Source organism: Chiloscyllium punctatum, chromosome 26 (genome assembly GCF_047496795.1).
Source record: "Chiloscyllium punctatum isolate Juve2018m chromosome 26, sChiPun1.3, whole genome shotgun sequence".
In the NCBI taxonomy this organism is placed as follows: Eukaryota; Metazoa; Chordata; class Chondrichthyes; order Orectolobiformes; family Hemiscylliidae; genus Chiloscyllium; species Chiloscyllium punctatum.
The window spans coordinates 62,105,278-62,124,924 of record NC_092764.1 but is presented as its reverse complement, the minus strand read 5'-3'; the positions used below and the strand labels follow the sequence as shown (position 1 = coordinate 62,124,924).

Sequence of the window (19,647 nt, the reverse complement as noted above, 5' to 3'; positions counted from 1 at the left end):
TTCACCATCTTTAACTTTACCAGGAAGTACAGGGCCCAGGGGGAGGGTCTGAAGCAGTGTCCAGACAGCAGCCTCATTGGGAGAGGAGAACGCTGCTGGACACGGGAGAGACCGAGCAGACACCTTCAAATAGGGGCACTCACAAATGTCCCTCTCTTCAGTGGTGAGAACGATACAAAGTCCTGTGAGGAGCCTCAGGTTGGACAGTGATCCCTCTGAAAGACTGTCTGCACTACGCCAGGACCACTGTGAGCATTGCAGCTCCCTGATGCTGTCAGTTATATCAGTTACCCATGGTCCACTGCCCTCCCAGTGAGAGAGCCCTTCCACCATGTTACTCAACTCCTGACAGAGTAGGGGCCTGTGTAACACCAGCAGCATTGCAGCACTGGAGGATCATGGTCCCTGATTGGGGCCATATTTGACCTCACTGCCTGGCCATCTCTGTGGAGGTTGCTGCTGAGTCCTGTGATAGCTCCAGTCCCTTATCATGAGAAACGCACCCCTGGACAGGGTCAAGGAGTGACCTGTCAGGGTTTCTGGCTCTTTAACCAGGCCATTCACCCCCAAACCTGTCTCCATGCGATTGGGAAAATGCAGCCCGTGCCGAGTGCCTTTACAGAACTTGTGGAGGTCATTTTACTGAAATGGAGATGAGTCATAATGAAGGAAAGATGACAGCTTAAAACCATCATCGTCTGGGAGAGATTCAAGTGAAGACTCACCTCAATTCCCTGAGGACAGGCAGGACATGGCTGTTACTGTCAGGGAATTGAGGTGAGATTGTGTCGCTCTGTTTGAGGTGATGCTCCATGAACAGGTTTCACTCCCAGAGTCTCTCAGGCTGTAAAGGGGATGGGTTTTGGGTGTTTTAGATGGCCAATGGGGCAGCACCTGTTTACACCGAGTCCCTGTCCTTCTCCTGCTGATCTGAAACTGTGGCCATGGGGGGCTGTGGGTCTATTGATGTAAATGAGGAAAATGTCCCATTGAAATTCCTTCTGCTGTTTATGGTCCCCAGAATGTGGGGTATAAGGAACATTGTGTGATCAATTACATTTCATGAAGTGACCAAACTGGAACGTGGCCATTTTTAATGAACTTTTCCCCCAAGCTCCACAAACCTGAACAAACAGGGTCACCTGACCCGAGGGGAACAACCTGTTTTACCAGGAATGTTGTGGGGGGTCCATCTGTAACAGAGCTATCCCTCTGACCATGGGATTTTGGATGGGGTCCATGGGGTGGACAATCATTCTGTCCTGTCCCAGATCCTCCCTTCTAAACCCTCCAGAGGAATTTCAGGACACAAGTGATGGGAAATGTCTCACAAGGCACAGCGATCCTCATTTGTACAGCATCATAACATTCCACACCCTCATCATGATCACAGCTTCTGATGGACATTAAAGAGACAAGGAGATCAGCTCTGAATCCTCAAACCTGCCGAGACGGGGCTCCATTCACAGCCTGAGGACTACAGAATTTCGGGGTCATTCAGTTTAACTTGTTCATCAACACTGGAGATGATCCAGACTCTGCTGCCCAATCCAGTCAGACCTGGCTGCTCACAGGGTCAGCTCGATGATAATGTGGAGGTTTATCTCACCTGGAAAGGTACATCCTGAAATGTAACTGTCAGAGGGCTGGTGAGATCATCAATCATTGAATCCCCCACTTGGATTGTAACATCGGGTGAGACAGGGTTCCTCTCCTGGCCCTGTAACAACACACAGAATGAATGATTGAAAATCTACTCACTGAGGATTTACAGAACACACAGAAACATTTCAATGATCTTCATTTCTGTGGTGAGGGTGAACAGAGGAGGCTTCCTCATTGTAACAAATGTTACCTTAGGGACTGTCATCCCAGAAGCTCCCTTTGCTGTCAGAAATGTGTGAATGATAACTCCAGACCCTCCATGAAGCTTTCTGCCCGCCCTGCCCTAGACTGTGGGGAGGGGTCATTAACACATTAAAGTACATCAGTGATGTCCACCCCAATGGGAGTTCAGAGAGACAGAGCAACCCCTTACACAGGGACAGAAACAGAAATACAGAGACAGTCAGTGTTGGGGAGTGAAGGGGTGTGGGCTACAAACCCTGTTCATGATGATTCAGCCCAGTCACCCCCTGATTTTAAGGGCTGGATGCTCATTCCCACTGTTCACCTTTTTAAGCATCAAGACACCTCACAAAATCGAGAGCTTTCAATGCTGACTGATGCAACAGTTCGACACATTCAGGACAATGTACAAGGAAACACCAGGGAACTGGTTTTGATTTGATTTTGGCTTCCTTGCCATGTGTCCTCAAGTACAAACATACAGGAGTACAGAGAAAAATGTTTCATGTCTCCACATAAAGTGCCATCTTCGGTACGAATACCGAGGTACAAAAGCCTAGAAACCAGGTAGAAAGGAAGAAAAAAGGCAAGAGGTAAACATTGTAGTAATTATAATGTAGTGTAAAATCAATGAAGTAAAGTTAAAAGTTACATACTATGGACCTTCTTAGTTTTCAACAGAAAATAAAAAGATAAAACTGCAGGTTCCAACAGTACAGTCTTTCTTCAGTGCTTCACCCATCACAGATCTCCATTTTATTGCACAAACAGGGAGGGATAGAGACCTTGTCCCATGGTCACAGCTCAAACAGGGAGGGACAGAGACCTTGTCCCATGGTCACAGCTCAAACAGGGAGGGACAGAGACCTTGTCCCATGGTCACAGCTCAAACAAGGAGGGACAGAGACCTTGTCCCATTGTCACAGCTCAAACAGGGAGGGACAGAGACCTTGTCCCATTGTCACAGCTCAAACAGGGAGGGACAGAGACCTTGTCCCATGGTCACAGCTCAAACAGGGAGGGACAGAGACCTTGTCCCATGGTCATAGCTCAAACTAAGAGGGAGAGAGACCGTGTCCCATGGTCATAGCTCAAACAGGGAGGGAGAGAGACCTTGTCCCATTGTCACAGCTCAAACAGGGAGGGACAGAAATGTTATCCCATGGACATAGCTCAAACTAAGAGGGAGAGAGACCGTGTCCCATGGTCATAGCTCAAACAGGGAGGGAGAGAGACCTCGTCCCATTGTCACAGCTCAAACAAGGGGGACAGAGGACATAGACAAAAAAGAGGCAGATAGTTGGTTAGACACTGACCTTAAAACATTACAATGAGAAAACAGCCTCTAATGGAGCCTCTGAGAATCAGTTTGACATGTGTTGGCTCAGTACGATCTCCGGAAGATCTCTGTACACATTCAAGGAGCTTAATGAAACCACATTGCAGACTTTCCTGTAAAGTACAGATTTGGGGACAGAAGAAGGCCATTCATCTATCATGTCTCCCCGGCTCTTCAAATTTGCATCATTCCCTGGTGCCAATCACTTGTTTATCCTCCGTATCTTTGTACATTATTTCTGCCCAAATACTGACCCACCATCCTCTTGAATGTCTCAGTTGAACCTGGCTCCACCACACCTCCTCGGTAACACATTCTAGACCAAAACTATTTGCTGAGTGAATGTTTTTTGCCTCATATCACATTTGTACCTTTTGTAAATCACTTCAAATCAATGCCTTTGCATTTTTTCTTCCTTCTGCAAGCAGGAATAGTTTCTCCTGGTCTACTCGAGCTCATGGTTTTGAAAACATCAATCAGATCTCCTTTTCACCTTCCTTTCTCCAAAGACAACAGTCACAACTTCTTCAATCCAATCTTATAACCAAAGTTCCTCATCTCTGGATCACTCTTGTAAATCACTTCTGCACTCTCTCCACTGCATTCATGTCCTTCCTACAATGTGCCACCCAGAACTGTACTCACTAAAGTGAAAGTATAAATACTGTCAATAGTGTACAGTCAGTCGGGATAAAGATGAGGAATGATGCAGAGCAAAGGTTAACTAGGTCCTTATTTTAAGAACAGCTGCTGAGCATGTGTGAAAGGATCCATCTCACAGTAACATCAGGTCAGATGGAATCAAAGTCTGAGTCTGTCCCAACATGTGCCCAAGATAAGATATGAACCATTGTCATTGCTCAAGGATTCACTCATCTCCTTATCTTTCTGTCATCAGCTGGGTCACCTCTTCAAACACTCAAACACCATCTACACTCCCAGTCACTCTGTTAACTCACATTATCTTCAATAAATGATTTGGATGTGAGCTTAGGAGTTATAGTTCGTATGTTTGCAGATGACACCAACATTGTAGATGTAGTGGACAGAGAAGAGGGTTACCTTTGATTACAACAAGATCTTGATCAGATGAGCCACTGGGCTGAGGAGAGGCAAATGGAGTTTAACTTAGATAAATGTGACGTGTTGTATTTTGGGAAAGCAAATCAGGGCAGGACTTATACACCTAATGTCGAGAGTGTGTTGCTGGGAAAGCACAACAGGTCAGGAAGCATCCGAGGATCAGGAGAATCGATGTTTCAGGCGTAAACCATTCATCAGGAATGAGGCTTGTGGGCTGGGGCTGAGACATAAATGGGAGGTGGGGTGGGGTTGGGGGAAGGTAGCTGAAAACTCAATAGGTGGATGAAAGTGAGGGAGAAGGTGATAGGTCGGGGGGGGGGGGGGGGGGGAGTGATGGACAGGTCAGGAGGGAGGTGCCAAGTTGGAGACTTGAGACTGGGATAATGTTGGGGGAGGGGAAATGAGGAAGCTGTTGAATTCCACATTTATCTTGTGTGGTTGTAGGGTCCCAAGGCAGAATATGAGGCATTCTTCCTCGAGGCATCGGGAGGTAACAGTTTCGTCGTGGAGGAGGCCCAGGACCTGCATGTCCTTGATGGAGTGGGAGGGGGAGTTGAAGTATTCAGCCATGGGGCGGTGGGGTTGGTGGGTGCAGATATCTGTGAGATCTTCTCTGAAACGATCTGCAAGAAGGTGTCCTGTCTCCCCGAAGTAAAGGAGACCACACTGGCTGCAATGGATGCCGGGGCTAACATTGGTAGAGGAACAGGTAATGTTCGGATGGATGTGGAAGGATCCTTTGGGGCCTTGGACAGAGGTGAGGGGAGTGGTGTGGGTGCAGGTTTTGCACCTCCTGTGGTGGCAGGGAATGGTGCCAGGTCTGAGGTGTGGGCTGGTGGGGGGGGAGTGTGGACCTGATGAGGGAGTCGTGGAGGGAATGGTGTTTCTAGAACGCTGATAGGGGTAGGGAGGGAAATATATCTTTGGAGGTGGCGGAATTGGCAGAGGATGATGCGATGTACATGGAAGTTGGTGGGGTAGAAGGTGAGGACTGGGGGGTTCTGTCCTTGTACGTTGGGAGCGATCGTTCCGGAGGACCACCTCATATTCCTCCTTGGGACCCTGCAACCACATGGAATAACTGTGGATTTGAACAGCTTTCTCATTTCCCCTCCACCCACATTATCCCAGTCCCAAACCTCCAACTCGACACTCCCCTCTCAACCTGTCGATCAGTCCCCCCCGACCTATCAGCTTCTCCCTCACCTTTATCCACCTATCGCTTTCAGCGACCTTCCCCTAACCCCACCCCCTCCCATTTATCTCTCAGCCCCAGCCCACAAGCCTCATTCATCTTTGACCTGAGACGTCAATTTTCCTGCTCCTCAGATGCTGCCTATCCTGCTGTGCTTTTCCAACAACACACTCTCAACTCTGATCTCCAGTACCTGCAGTCCTCACTTTCTCCTTATCCACTTAATGGTTAAGTCCTAGGGAGTGTTGCTGAACTAAGAAACCTTGGAGTGCATGTTCATAGCTCCTTGAAACCTGCGTCACAGCGAGATAGGATAATGAAGAAGGGGTTTGGTATGGTTTCCTTTGTTGGTCAGAGTACTGAGTACAGGAGTTGGGAGGTCATGTTGCGGCTGTACAGGACATTAGTTTGGCCACTTTTGGAATATTGCATGCAATTCTGGTCTCCTTCCTATCAGAAGGAGGTTGTGAAACTTGGAAGTGTTCGGAAAAGATTAGATTAGATTAGATGAGATTACTTACACTGTGGAAACAGGCCCTTCGGCCCAACAAGTCCACACCGCCCCGCCGAAGCGTAACCCACCCATACCCCTACATCTACATCTACCCCTTACCTTACACTACGGGCAATTTAGCATGGCCAATTCACCTGACCTGCACATCTTTGGAGTGTGGGAGGAAACCGGAGCACCCGGAGGAAACCCACGCAGACACGGGGAGAATGTGCAAACTCCACACAGAGAGTCACCTGAGGCGGGAATTGAACCCGGGTCTCTGGCACTGTGAGGCAGCAGTGCTAACCACTGTGCCACCGTGCCGCCCACGGTGTAAGGAGGTTTGTAAGAAGGTTGCCAGGATTTGAAGATTTGAAGATTTGAGCTATAAGGAGAGGCTGAATAGGCTGGGGCTGTTTTCCCTGGAGCGTTGGAGGCTGAGGGGTGATCTTATCGAGGTTTATAAAATTATAAGGGGCATGGCTAGGATAAATAAACCAGGTTTTTTCCCTGGGTAGGGGAGTCCAGAATGAGAGGGCATAGGTTTAGGCTGAGAGGGGGCGAAATATAAAAGAGACCTCAGGGGCAATGTTTTCACACAAAGGGTGATCCGTGTTTGGAATGAGCTGCCAGAGGAAGTGATAGAGGCTTGTATGATTTCAACATTTAAAAGGCATTTGGATGGGTATATGAATAAGAAGGGTTTGGAGGGATATGGACCAGGTGCTGGTAGGTGGGACTAGATTGTGTTGGGATATCTGGTAGACATGGTCGATTTGGACTGAAGGGTCTGTTTCTGTGCTGTAGATCCCAATGACTCTATGACTCTAAGTATTTCTGACAATCTTCAAAGAACTGTTCATTCAGCGAAACAATGTACTTGAACCTTGCCCCATCATGCATCCATCTGGAAGAAAACACGCCTGCTGACACTCCCATAGCATTTACAATAGCTTTACTTGCTAACAAGATACAAGGTGATAAGGAACCAGCGACAGAGAACTGCAACTGTAGAGGAAAACTCAGACTGAAACTCCTGAATCCAGAATGAAACCACAGGATAAGACCATTCAATCCAACAAATCTGTCACTGATGGTTTAAAGAGCATGCCCTCCTTTGCTCTGTCCTCATAGAGTCAAACAGCACAGACTCAGCTTCTGGCAATCTTTTCTCCTCAATTATTTATTCAATGCCATTTTAAAATTTAGTGTTGAATATGTACCCACTACACTGTCAGTCACTGAATTTCACAGTCTAACTGGAGATCAAATAAAAATATTTCTCCTCATGTCACCTCTGACTTTTCTTTCCTAAATCTGTGCTCCCTGGTGAGCCACCCTTCAGCTATAGGAAACAGGCTTCATTTCTTTGCTCAATCAAAGCTCTTTATTGTATTAAATTCCTTTATCAGGTCTCCTCTTGGCTTTCCTTTCCACACTCCTCCGGGTTGCTCTTTCCTCACTCCATTTTGACCCTTCCCTGACTCCATGACTTTGATCTTCTGTTCTTTCCTGCCTCCAATCCCCCAGCTCCACTAATCCTCATTCGTCTTGATGTGGTGGGATGATCCAGGGGCTTGAGGACAAATTTTCACATTGTAGTTCTTCCAGAATTTGAAACTGAATTAATTTCCAGTGGGGCCTTGTGATCAGTGATGTTTAAAAAATCAACCGCTGCTAATAAATATTCTCCATCTAAAACCGTAAATAAATCAGGTAACTCCTTCCCACCAGGATTTCCTTAATTCACGAGTCATTTCTACTGCAATGATTTCAAATGTAAGAGAATGAATTTCCTCAAGTCTGAGATTCAAACATTACTATGAAAGATCAGAAACTCTTTAAAATTCAGTCACTGTTTGTATGTGACAGTAGACACATCAAGGACAGTGCAATGTGAATGTTAACTCCCAAAGGGTCATTCTAAGATTTGGTTTTCTTACAATGCCTAATCCCAGGCTGCCAGGCTCCCACATGGAGGCTGTGGACAAGGTTACAACTCATATTAAACTCAGCCAATGACACAGAATTAAAATCAGCTTGCTCTTTTGATAACTGCTGTTTTTGACCTAGAAACACAGGAAATAGGAACAGGAGTAGGCCATTCAGCCCATCGAGTAAGCCAAATATCACCAAATCCATCATTCTGCATTTAAACACAAATGGATTGAAATGAAAGTGTGTGGAATAAATTATTGAAAGCTTTAATCCAACGTCTTTGCTAAAAATAAATTTGAAGCAAATCTTTTCATCAATCTGCTGCAACTTTAACTGGTCTGTTGGCTGTACTAAAGGTTGTGAAGGCACATGAACATACGAATTAGGGACAGGGGTAGGTCATTCGGCCCCTGTTGCCTACTCTACCATTTGAAAACAAAATGGCTGACCTGTTTGTGGCCTCACCTCCTCACTCCCGCCTCCCATCGCTAACCTTTGTAAGTTAAGGAGACACAGAAACATTGGGCCCCTTGAGCCTGCATGATTAAGGCTGATCATCCAACTCAGTTCCCTGATGCCTTTCTCTCCCTGTACTGAAGAACAATGTCTCCCTCTTTCTTGGAAGTTATCAATGTGTTGGTCTCAATGCTTTCTTGTGGCAGAGAATGCCATAGGCCTCCTACTCTATGGGTGAAGAAATTTCTTCTCATCTCTGCCCTAAGAGGCCTAACCTGTTTCCTTCAATAGTGACGGCTGGTCCTGGACGCCCTGGTTGTGAGGAACATCTTTCCTGAAACACCCCCATCAACACCTGTTAGAAACTTAAAGGTTTCAAAGAGATTCCCCCTCATTGTTCTGAACTCCAGTTAATATAGTCCTGCCACAGCCAGAGAAGCTGGGTTCCAAAACTTATAAAGAAATAATAGGAATCCTACAGAACCAATTTCACTGAAATCATTGGGAATTGCTGAAAGGTTCAGATTCCATAAAGATAACCAGCAAGATGGCGAATCTGTCTCCCAGTTTGTAGCAACTTCAAAGCCATTAGCAGAATGTTGTGAATTAGGAGACAACTTGAATGATGCAATCAGAGACAGACTGGTGTGTAGTTTAAGATTTGATACAATCCAGAAGTCATTACTGACAGAAAGGAACTGAGATTTAAAGAAAGCACTGGAAATAACAGTTTCTATGGAACCAGCAGATAAGAAACCTCAATAGCTAAGCCTTTTTGAACATCCATTCACAGAATGAATATGTCACTGGCTAGGCCTGCATTTATTGCCCATCCCTAATTGCCCAGAGGATAGTTAAGAGTTAACCACATTGTTGTAGGTCTGGAGTCACATGTAGGCTAGACCAGGTAGGGATGACAGTTTCCTTCCCTAAAGCACGTTAGTGAACCAGATGGGTTTATCTCAAATATCTACAATGATTGCACAGTCATTGACTCTTAATCAAATTTAAATTCCACTAACTGCTATGGCAGGATTTGAATCCTGGTCCCCAAAATTTTACTTGCAATGCTGGATTAATAGCCCAGCAATAATACCACTAGATCATTGCCACTCAAGCTGAAATATGAGAGCTTGTAAAATGGTGGTTGAGAAAGTTCACAAAATGGTGGCTGAGAGACAATCACCAAAACAAACTCAAAACATTACCACCTTCAGAACTCAATCCCAAGGTCAACAATTTTAAACCATGAATATCTTTTTCCTTTTCGATTACCCACTCCCACATTTTCCATTGATGTGGTAAAACAGGTCAGACAGCAGCACCTCGCTGGGAAAGAGAAACTAAACATTCAAACTGCAGCAAAAAAAGAAACATTTCATGGGTGCGGTTGATTGTATCAATGTGAATGTTCCCTTATAGGGTCAGACTGAAATTTTGCCCTTACACATTGTCAAAGGAAATGTTCCAGCTTTATTGTGAAGAATGTAGTTGGAGAAAGTCAAACTCAACTGGACAGAAGTGAATCACTTAGAATCACAGAGTCATGCAGATGTACAGCTCCGAAACAGACTCTTCAGAACAGCTCATCCAAGCCAACTAGATATCCCAACATAATCTAGTCCAACCTGCCAGTACCCAGCTCATATCCCTCTAAACCCTCCCTATTCATATATACCCATCCAGATGCCTTTTAAATGCTGTAATTTTACCAGACACCACCACTTCCTCTGGCAATTCAAATCATACATGCACCACCCTCTGGGTGAAAAAGTTGCCCCTTAGGTCTCTTTCATATCTTTCTCCTCTCACCCTAAACCTATGCTGGACTCCCCCACCCAGGGAAAAGTCTTTGTTTATTTATCCTACCCATGTCCCCCATGATTTTATAAACCTCTATAAGGTCATCCCTCAGCCTCCAACACTCCAGGGAAAACAACCCCAGCCTGTTCAGCCTCTCTCTATATCTCAAACCCTCCAACCCTGGCAATGTCCTTGTAAATCTTTTCTGAACTCTTTCAAGTTTCACAACATTCTTCCAATTGGAAGAAGACCAGAATTGCACACAATATTCCAAAAGTGGCCTAACCAATGTCCTGTACAGCCGCAACATGACCTCCCAACTCCTATACTCAATACTCTGACCAAGAAAGGAAAGTATACCAAATGCATTCTTCACTATCCTATCTACCTGAAACTCTACTTTCAAGGACCTATGAACCTGCACTCTAAGGTCTCTTTGTTCAGCAACACTCACGAGGACCTTACCGTTCAGTGTATAAGTCCTGCTATGATTTGCTTTCCAACAATGCGAGCAGCAGCTAAGGTAAGACAGTTTGTTTTAAAATTACTTACCGGTAGCGGGCAGCGGTGTTTTTTTTCTCTCTTCACAGAAAGAGCGGGAGCAGCGGGGGGAAGTGACGAAGACCAGAGAGGCAGCCAAGACCCGGAAGCAGGTATAGTGTAAGCTTACCTGGGTAGGTTTTTTCCCTATAAAAGCACGCAGGAGAAGAATCCGAGGCACTACAGAGGTAGTGCCTCCCACCCGCCCTCCTCCTCTAACCTAATAATAAGACCTGTTGTGGGAAGGAGGTAAACATAGAAACATAGAAACATAGAAAAATACAGCACAGTACAGGCCCTTCGGCCCTCGATGTTGCGCCGACCGAAGCCTACCTGACCTACACTAGCCCAATAACCCCCATATGCTTGTCCAATGCCCGCTTAAATGACCATAAAGAGGGAGAGTCCACCACTGCTACTGGCAGGGCATTCCATGAACTCACAACCCGCTGAATAAAAAATCTACCCCTAACATCTGTCCTACACCTACCACCCCTTAATTTACAGCTGTGTCCCCTCGTAACAGCTGACTTCATTAGCGGAAAAAGGTTCTCACGGTCAACCCTGTCTAAACCCCTAATCATCTTGTACACCTCTATCAAATCTCCCCTAAACCTTCTTTTCTCCAATGAAAACAACCCCAAGTGCCTCAGCCTTTCCTCATACAATCTTCCTACCATGCCAGGCAACATCCTGGTAAACCTCCTCTGCACTCGTTCCAATGCCTCCACATCCTTCCTATAATATGGCGACCAAAACTGCACACAATACTCCAGATGAGGCCGCACCAGAGTCTTATACAACTGCAACATGACCTCAGGACTCCGGAACTCAATTCCTCTACCAATAAAGCCCAGTACACCATATGCCTTCTTCACAGCACTATTTACCTGGGTGGCAACTTTCAAAGATCTGTGTACATGGACACCAAGATCCCTCTGCTCATCCACACTACCAAGTAGTCTACCATTAGTAATCCATCTTCTTGTTACTCCTACCAAAGTGAATGACTTCACACTTAGCTACATTGAATTCCATTTGCCACCTTACTGCCCAGCTATGCAACTTATCTATATCTCGCTGTCACCTGCCACATCCTTCTTCGCTGTCCACAACTCCACCGACTTTCATGTCATCCGCAAACTTGCTCACCCAGCCTTCAAGCCCCTCCTCCAGGTCATTTATAAAAATGACAAACAGCAATGGTCCCAAAACAGATCTTTGTGGAACACCGCTAGTAACTGCTCTCCAAGATGAACCTATACCATCAACTACTACCCTCTGTCTCTTTCCAGCCAGCCAATTCCTAATCCAAACCTCTAATGCACCCTCAATGCCATACCTCCGTAGTTTTTGCATTAGCCTGCCATGGGGTACCTTATCGAACGCCTTGCTAAAATCCATATACACCACATCTACTGCTTTACCCTCGTCCACTTCCTTGGTCACCTTCTCAAAGAATTCAATAAGGTTTGTGAGGCACGACCTGCCCTTCACAAAACCATGCTGACTATCCTTGATCACATTATTCCTATCCAGATGTTCATAAATCCTATCCCTTACAATTCTCTCTAAGACTTTGCCCACAACAGAAGTGAGACTCACTGGCCTATAGTTACTCGGGCTATCCCTGCTCCCCTTCTTGAACAAGGGGACCACATTCGCTATCCTCCAGTCTTCTGGAACTATTCCCGTAGACAACGACAACATAAAAATCAAGGCCAATGGCTCCGCTATCTCCTCCCTAGCTTCCCAGAGGATCCGAGGATAAATGCCATCAGGCCCAGGGGACTTATCTATTTTCATCCTTTCCAGAATTTCCAACACCTCTTCCCTACATACCTCAAAGCCATCCATTCTACATAATTGTGACTCAGTATTCACATCAGCATCAATGTCCTGTTCCTGAGTGAATACTGACGAAATGTATTGATTCAGTGTCTCCCCAATCTCTTCAGCCTCCACACACAACTTCCCACTACTATCCTTTTCTGGACCTATTCCTACCCTAGTCATCCTTTTATTCCTGACATACCTATAGAAAGCCTTTGGGTTTTCCCTAATCCTACCAACTAAGGACTTTTCATGTCCCCTTCTCGCTGCTCTTAGCTCTCTCTTTAGATTCTTCCTGGCTACCTTATAACTCTCAATCGCCCCAACTGAATCTTCACGCCTCATCTTTACATAGGCCGCCCTCTTCCATTTAACAAGGGATTCCAATTCCTTGTTAAACCACGGCTCCCTCACAAGACCCTTTACTCCCTGCCTGACTGGTACATACTTATCAAGGACACCCATTAGCTGTTCCTTGAACAATCTCCACATTTCATTTGTGTCCTTCCCTTGAAGCCTAGTTTTCCAAGCCACGCATCCTAAGTCATGCCTCACCGCATCATAATTTCCCTGCCCCCAGCTATAACTCTTACCCTGCAGTGCACACTTATCCCTCTCCATCACTAGAGTAAAAGTCACCGAGTTGTGGTCACTGCCCCCAAAGTGCTCACCTACCTCCAAGTCTAACACCTGGCCTCGTTCATTACCTAGAACCAAATCCAGTATGGCCTTGGCTCTTGTTGGCCTGTCTACATATTGTGTCAGGAAACCCTCCTGCACACATTGGACAAACACCGACCCATCTAACAAACTCGAGCTATAGCTTTCCCAGTCAATATCTGGGAAGTTAAAGTCCCCCATAACAACCACCCTGCTACTTTCACTCTTCTCCTGAATCATCCTCACAATACTTTCCTCTACTTCTCTCAGACTATTAGGAGGCCTGTAGAAAACTCCTAACAGGGTGACCTCACCTTTCCTATTTCTAACCTCCGCCCAAACTACCTCAGATGGCAAGTCTTCCTCCATCACCCTTTCTATTGCTGTAATACTATCCTTGACAAGCAATGCCACACCTCCCCCTCTTTTACCCCCATCTCTGACCCTACTAAAACATTTAAACCCTGGAACCTGCAACAACCATTCCTGTCCCTGTTCTACCCACGTCTCTGTAATGGCCACAACATCGAAGTCCCAGGTACCAACCCATGCTGCAAGTTCACCTACCTTATTTCTTATACTTCTGGCATTGAAGTATACACACTTCAAGCCACCTTCCTGTTTACAGGCACCGTCCTTCGAGATCGATGCCATGTTCCTAACCTCCCTACACTCAAGGTCCTGTACCCTAAAGCTACAGTCTAGGTTCCCATGCCCCTGCAGAGTTAGTTTAAACCCCTCCCAAGAGCACTAGCAAACCTCCCCCCAAGGATACTGGTGCCCCTCAGGTTCAGGTGTAGACCATCCTGTTTATAGAGGTCCCACCTTCCCCAGAAAGAACCCCAGTTATCCAAATACCGAAATCCCTCCCTCCTGCACCATCCCTGTAGCCACGCATTTAACTGTTCTCTCTCCCTATTCCTCGACTCTCTATCACGTGGCACAGGTAACAAACCAGAGACAACAACTCTGTTCGTTCTACCTCTGAGCTTCCAACCTAGCTCCCTGAAAGCCTGTCTAACATCCTCACTCCTCTGCCTACCTATGTCGTTGGTGCCAACGTGGACCACGACCTGGGGCTGCTCCCCCTCCCCCTTAAGGACCCGGAAAACACGATCAGAGACATCACGTACCCTTGCACCTGGGAGGCAACATACCAATCGTGAGTCTCTGTCGTCCCCGCAAAACCGCCTATCTGTGCCCCGAACTATTGAGTCCCCAATAACTATCTTTCTACCTTTCACCACCCTTCCCTTCTGAGCAACGGGGACAGGCTCCGTGCCAGAGGCCTGAACCTCATTGCTTACCCCTGGTAAGTCATCCCCCCCCACAAGTATCCAAAACGGTATACTTGTTATTGAGGGGAATGACCGCAGGGGGTCCCTGCACTGGCTGCTTCCTCCCAGTCCCCCTCACTGTCACCCATCTGTCTGCCATCTTTGGAGTTACTACTTCCCTAAAGCTCTGATCTATGACCCCCCTCTGCCTCCCGAATGATCCTAAGTTCATCCAACTCCAGCTCCAGTTCCCTAACACGGTCTTGGAGGAGCTGGAGATGGGTGCACTTCCTGCAAGTGTAATCAGCAGGGACACTAATGGCTTCCCTCACCTCATACATGTTGCAAGAGGAACTTTGCACTGCCTTCGCTGCCATCCCTCTAAAAGGTAAACTTTAAAAACTAGATCTAAAGAAACAAACAAGCAAAATGCAGCACTTACCTGCTTATCACAACGGGTCATATTATTCGGTTAGAGGAAGAGGGTGGGTGGGAGGCTCTACCCCTGTAGTGCCTCGGGTTCCTCGCCTGTGCGCTTTTATAAGAAAAACACCTTCCCAGGTAAGCTAGCGCGACACCAGCTTCGGGTCTGCTAGGCGCTTAAAAAAAAAACTTTAAATTTTAGCCATTAAAAAAACAATAACTGGACTATACCGTGACTTAAAAAAACACCATCAGATAGCCGTTACCTGCTCCGCCCAGAGAGAGTGCTGCATTTTGATTGTTCTATTCTTTAGACCCAGTGTTTTTTTTAAAAAAGGTTACTTTTAGAGGGATGGCAGTGAAGGCAGTGCAATGTTCCTCTTGCAACATGTTTGAGGTGAGGGATGCCATGGACGTCCCTGCTGATTACACTTGCAGGAAGTGCACCCATCTCCAGCTCCTCCAAGACCGTGTTAGGGAATTGGAGCTGGAGTTGGATGAACTTAGGATCATTCGGGAGGCAGAGGGGGTCATAGATCGGAGCTTTAGGGAAGTAGTAACTCCAAAGATTGCAGACAGATGGGTGACAGTGAGGGGGACTGGGAGGAAGCAGCCAGTGCAGGGACCCCCTGTGGCCGTTCCCCTCAAGAACAAGTATACCGTTTTGGATAGTTGTGGGGGGGACGACTTACCAGGGGTAAGTAATGGGGCTCAGGCCTCTGGCATGGAGCCTGTCCCCATTGCTCAGAAGGGAAGGGTGGAGAAGAGCAGAGCAATAATAATTGGGGACTCGATAGTTCGGGCACAGATAGACGGTTTTGTGGGGGCGAGAGAGACTCACGTTTGGTATGTTGCCTCCCAGGTGCAAGGGTACATGACATCTCTGATCGTGTTTTCCGGGTCCTTAAGGGGGAGGGGGAGCAGCCCGAAGTTGTGGTCCACGTTGGCACCAATGACATAGGTAGGAGGAGGGCTGAGGATGTTAGGCAGGCTTTCAGGGAGCTAGGTTGGAAGCTCAGAGTTAGGACGAACAGAGTTGTTGTCTCTGGTTTGTTACCCGTGCCACGTGATAGAGAGTCGAGGAATAGGGAGAGAGAACAGTTAAATGCGTGGCTACAGGGATGGTGCAGGAGGGAGGGATTCCGATATTTGGATAACTGGGGTTCTTTCTGGGGAAGGTGGGATCTCTATAAACAGGATGGTCTACACCTGAACCTGAGGGGCACCAGTATCATTGGCGGGAGGTTTGCTAGTGCTCTTGGGTGGGGGGGGGGGGGTTTAAACTAACTCTGCAGGGGCATGGGAGCCTAGTCTGTAGCTTTAGGGTGCAGGACCTGGAGTGTAGGGAGGTGAGGAACATGGCATCGATCTCGAAGGACGGTGCCTGTAAAACAGGAAAGTGGCTTGAAGTGTGTATACTTCAATGTAAGAAGTATACGAAATAAGGTAGGTGAACTTGCAGCGTGGGTTGGTACCTGGAACTTCGATGTTGTGGCAATTACGGAAACATGGGTAGAGCAGGGACAGGATTGGCTGTTGCAGGTTCCAGGGTTTAAATGTTTTAGTAGGGTCAGAGATGGGGGTAAAAGAGGGGGAGGTGTGGCATTGCTTGTCAAGGATAGTATTACAGCAATAGAAAGGGTGATGGAGGAAGACTTGCCATCTGAGGTAGTTTGGGCTGAGGTTAGGAATAGGAAAGGTGAGGTCACCCTGTTAGGAGTCTTTTACAGGCCTCCTAATAGTCCTAGAAATGTAGAACAAAGGATTGCGAGGATGATTCAGGAGAAGAGTGAAAGTAATAGGGTGGTTGTTATGGGGGACTTTAACTTTCCTGATATTGATTGGGAAAGCTATAGCTCAAGTTCGTTAGATGGGTCGGTGTTTGTCCAATATGTGCAGGAGGGTTTCCTGACACAATATGTAGATAGGCCAACAAGAGGTGAGGCCATACTGGATTTGGTTCTGGGTGACGAACCAGGCCAGGTGTTAGAATTGGAGGTAGGTGAGCACTTTGGGGACAGTGACCACAATTCGGTGACTTTTACTTTAGTGATGGAGAGGGATAAGTGTACACTGCAGGGTAAGAGTTATAGCTGGGGGCAGGGAAATTATGATGCGGTGAGGCATGACTTAGGATGTGTGGCTTGGAAAAGTAGGCTTCAAGGCAAGGGCGTGATTGATATGTGGAACTTGTTCAAGGAGCAACTATTGAGTGTCCTTGATAAGTATGTACCTGTCAGGCAGGGAGGAAAGGGTCGTGTGAGGGAGCCATGCTTTAATAAGGAATTGGAATCCCTTGTTAAAGGGAAGAAGGCGGCCTATGTAAAGATGAGGCGTGAAGGTTCAATTGGGGCGATTGAGAGTTATAAGGTAGCCAGGAAAGACCTGAAGAGAGAGCTAAGAGCAGCAAGGAGGGGACATGAAAGGTCCTTAGATGGTAGGATTAGGGAAAACCCAAAGGCTTTCTATAGGTATGTCAGGAATAAAAGAATGACTAGGGTAGGAATAGATCCAGTCAAGGATAGTAGTGGGAAGTTGTGTGTGGAGGCTGAAGAGATTGGGGAGACACTGAATGAATACTTTTCGTCAGTATTCACTCAGGAACAGGACATTGATGCTGATGTGAATACTGAGTCACAATTATGTAGAATGGATGGCTTTGAGGTATGTAGGGAAGAGGTGTTAGAAATTCTGGAAAGGGTGAAAATAGATAAGTCCCCTGGGCCTGATGGCATTTATCCTAGGATTCTCTGGGAAGCAAGGGAGGAGATTGCAGAGCCATTGGCCTTGATTTTGTCCTCATTGTCTACAGGAGTAGTGTCAGAAGACTGGAGGATAGCAAATGTGGTTCCCTTGTTCAAGAAGGGGAGTAGGGATAACCCTGGATAGGCTGGTGAGTCTCACTTCTGTTGTGGGCAAAGTCTTAGAGAGAATTGTAAGGGATAGGATTTATGAACATCTGGATAGGAATAATGTGATCAAGGATAGTCAGCATGGTTTTGTGAAGGGCAGGTCGTGCCTCACAAACCTTATTGAATTCTTTGAGAAGGTGACTAAGGAGGTGGACGAGGGTAAAGCGGTAGATGTGGTGTATATGGATTTTAGTAAGGCGTTTGATAAGGTTCCCCATGGTAGGCTACTGCAAAACATATGGAGGTATGGCATTGAGGGTGAGTTGGAGGTTTGGATTAGGAATTGGCTGGCTGGAAGAAGACAGAGGGTAGTAGTTGATGATAAAGGTTCATCTTGGAGTGCTGTTACGAGCGGTGTTCTGCAAGGATCTATTTTGGGACCATTGCTGTTTGTCATTTTTATAAATGACCTGGAGGAGGGGTTAGAGTGTTGTGTGAGCAAGTTTGCGGATGATACAAAAGTCGGAGGAGTTGTTGACAATGAAGAAGGATGTGGCAGGTTACAGCGGGATATAGATAAGCTGCAGAGCTGGGCAGAAAGGTGGCAAATGGAGTTCAATGTAGCTAAGTGTGAGGTGATTCACTTTGGTAAGAGTAACAAAAAGATGGGGTACTGGGCTAATGGTAGACTACTTGGTAGTGTGGATGAGCAGAGGGATCTTGGTGTCCATGTACACAGATCTTTGAAAGTTGCCACCCAGGTAAATAGTGCGGTGAAGAAGGCATATGGCGTACTGGCTTTTATTGGTCGAGGAATTGAGTTCCGGAGTCCTGAGGTCATGTTGCAGTTGTATAAGACTCTGGTGCGGCCGCATCTGGAGTATTGTGTGCAGTTTTGGTCGCCATACTATAGGAAGGATGTGGAGGCACTGGAACGGGTGCAGAGGAGGTTTACAAGGATGTTGCCTGGTATGGTAGGAAGATCCTATGAGGAAAGGCTGAGGCACTTGGGGTTGTTTTCATTGGAGAAAAGAAGGTTTAGATGTGACTTGATAGAGGTGTACAAGATGATTAGGGGTTTAGATGGGGTTGACCATGAGAACCTTTTTCCACATATGGAGTCAGCTATTACGAGGGGGCATAGCTTTAAATTAAGGGGTGGTAGGTGTAGGACAGATGTTAGGGGTAGGTTCGTGACTCAGCAAGTTGTGAGTTCATGGAATGCCCTGCCAGTAGCAGTGGTGGACTCTCCCTCTTTATGGGCATTTAAACGGGCATTGGATAGGTATATGGAGGATAGTGGGCTAGTGTAGGTTAGGTGGGCTTGGATCGGCGCAACATCGAGGGCCAAAGGGCCTGTACTGCGCTGTATTCTTCTATGTTCTATGTTCTATAATGCTGCACCTCGCATTTATCTAAATTAACTCCATCTGCCACTCCTCAGCCCATTGGCCCATCTGATCAAGATCCCATTGTAATCTGAGGTGTAGTGACCACTGTCTGCTACACCTCCAATGTTGGTGTTATCTGCAAACTTACTAACCACACTTTCAATGTTCAAATCATTTATACCAATGGCGAAAATTAATGGACCCAGTACCGATCCTTATGGCACTCCACTGGTCACAGGCCTCCAGTCTGAAAAATAATCCACCACCGCCACCCTCTGCCTTCAACCTTCAAGCCAATTCTGTATCCAAATGGCTACTTCTCCCCGTATTCCTGAGGTCTAACCTTACTAATCAGTCTCCCATGGGGAACCTTGTCGAACGCCTTACTGATGTCCATATAGATGACATCCACCACTCTGCCCTCATCAATCCTCTTTGTTACTTCTTCAAAAACCTCAATCAAATTCATCTGACATGATTTTCCACACACAAAGCCATGTTGACTATCACGAATCA

At 46.6% G+C, this 19,647-nt stretch overlaps 1 protein-coding gene across 1 annotated transcript in view; it reads right to left on the bottom strand.

The window, feature by feature from the left end:
- Positions 1-19,647, bottom strand: part of LOC140496209 (uncharacterized) — a 132,669-nt gene that overhangs the window by 51,023 nt on the left and 61,999 nt on the right. The window contains exon 6 of the mRNA XM_072595707.1: positions 1,610-1,720. Within this exon, the coding sequence (XP_072451808.1) occupies positions 1,610-1,720 (111 nt within the window). The remainder of the gene's footprint in view (positions 1-1,609; positions 1,721-19,647) is intronic.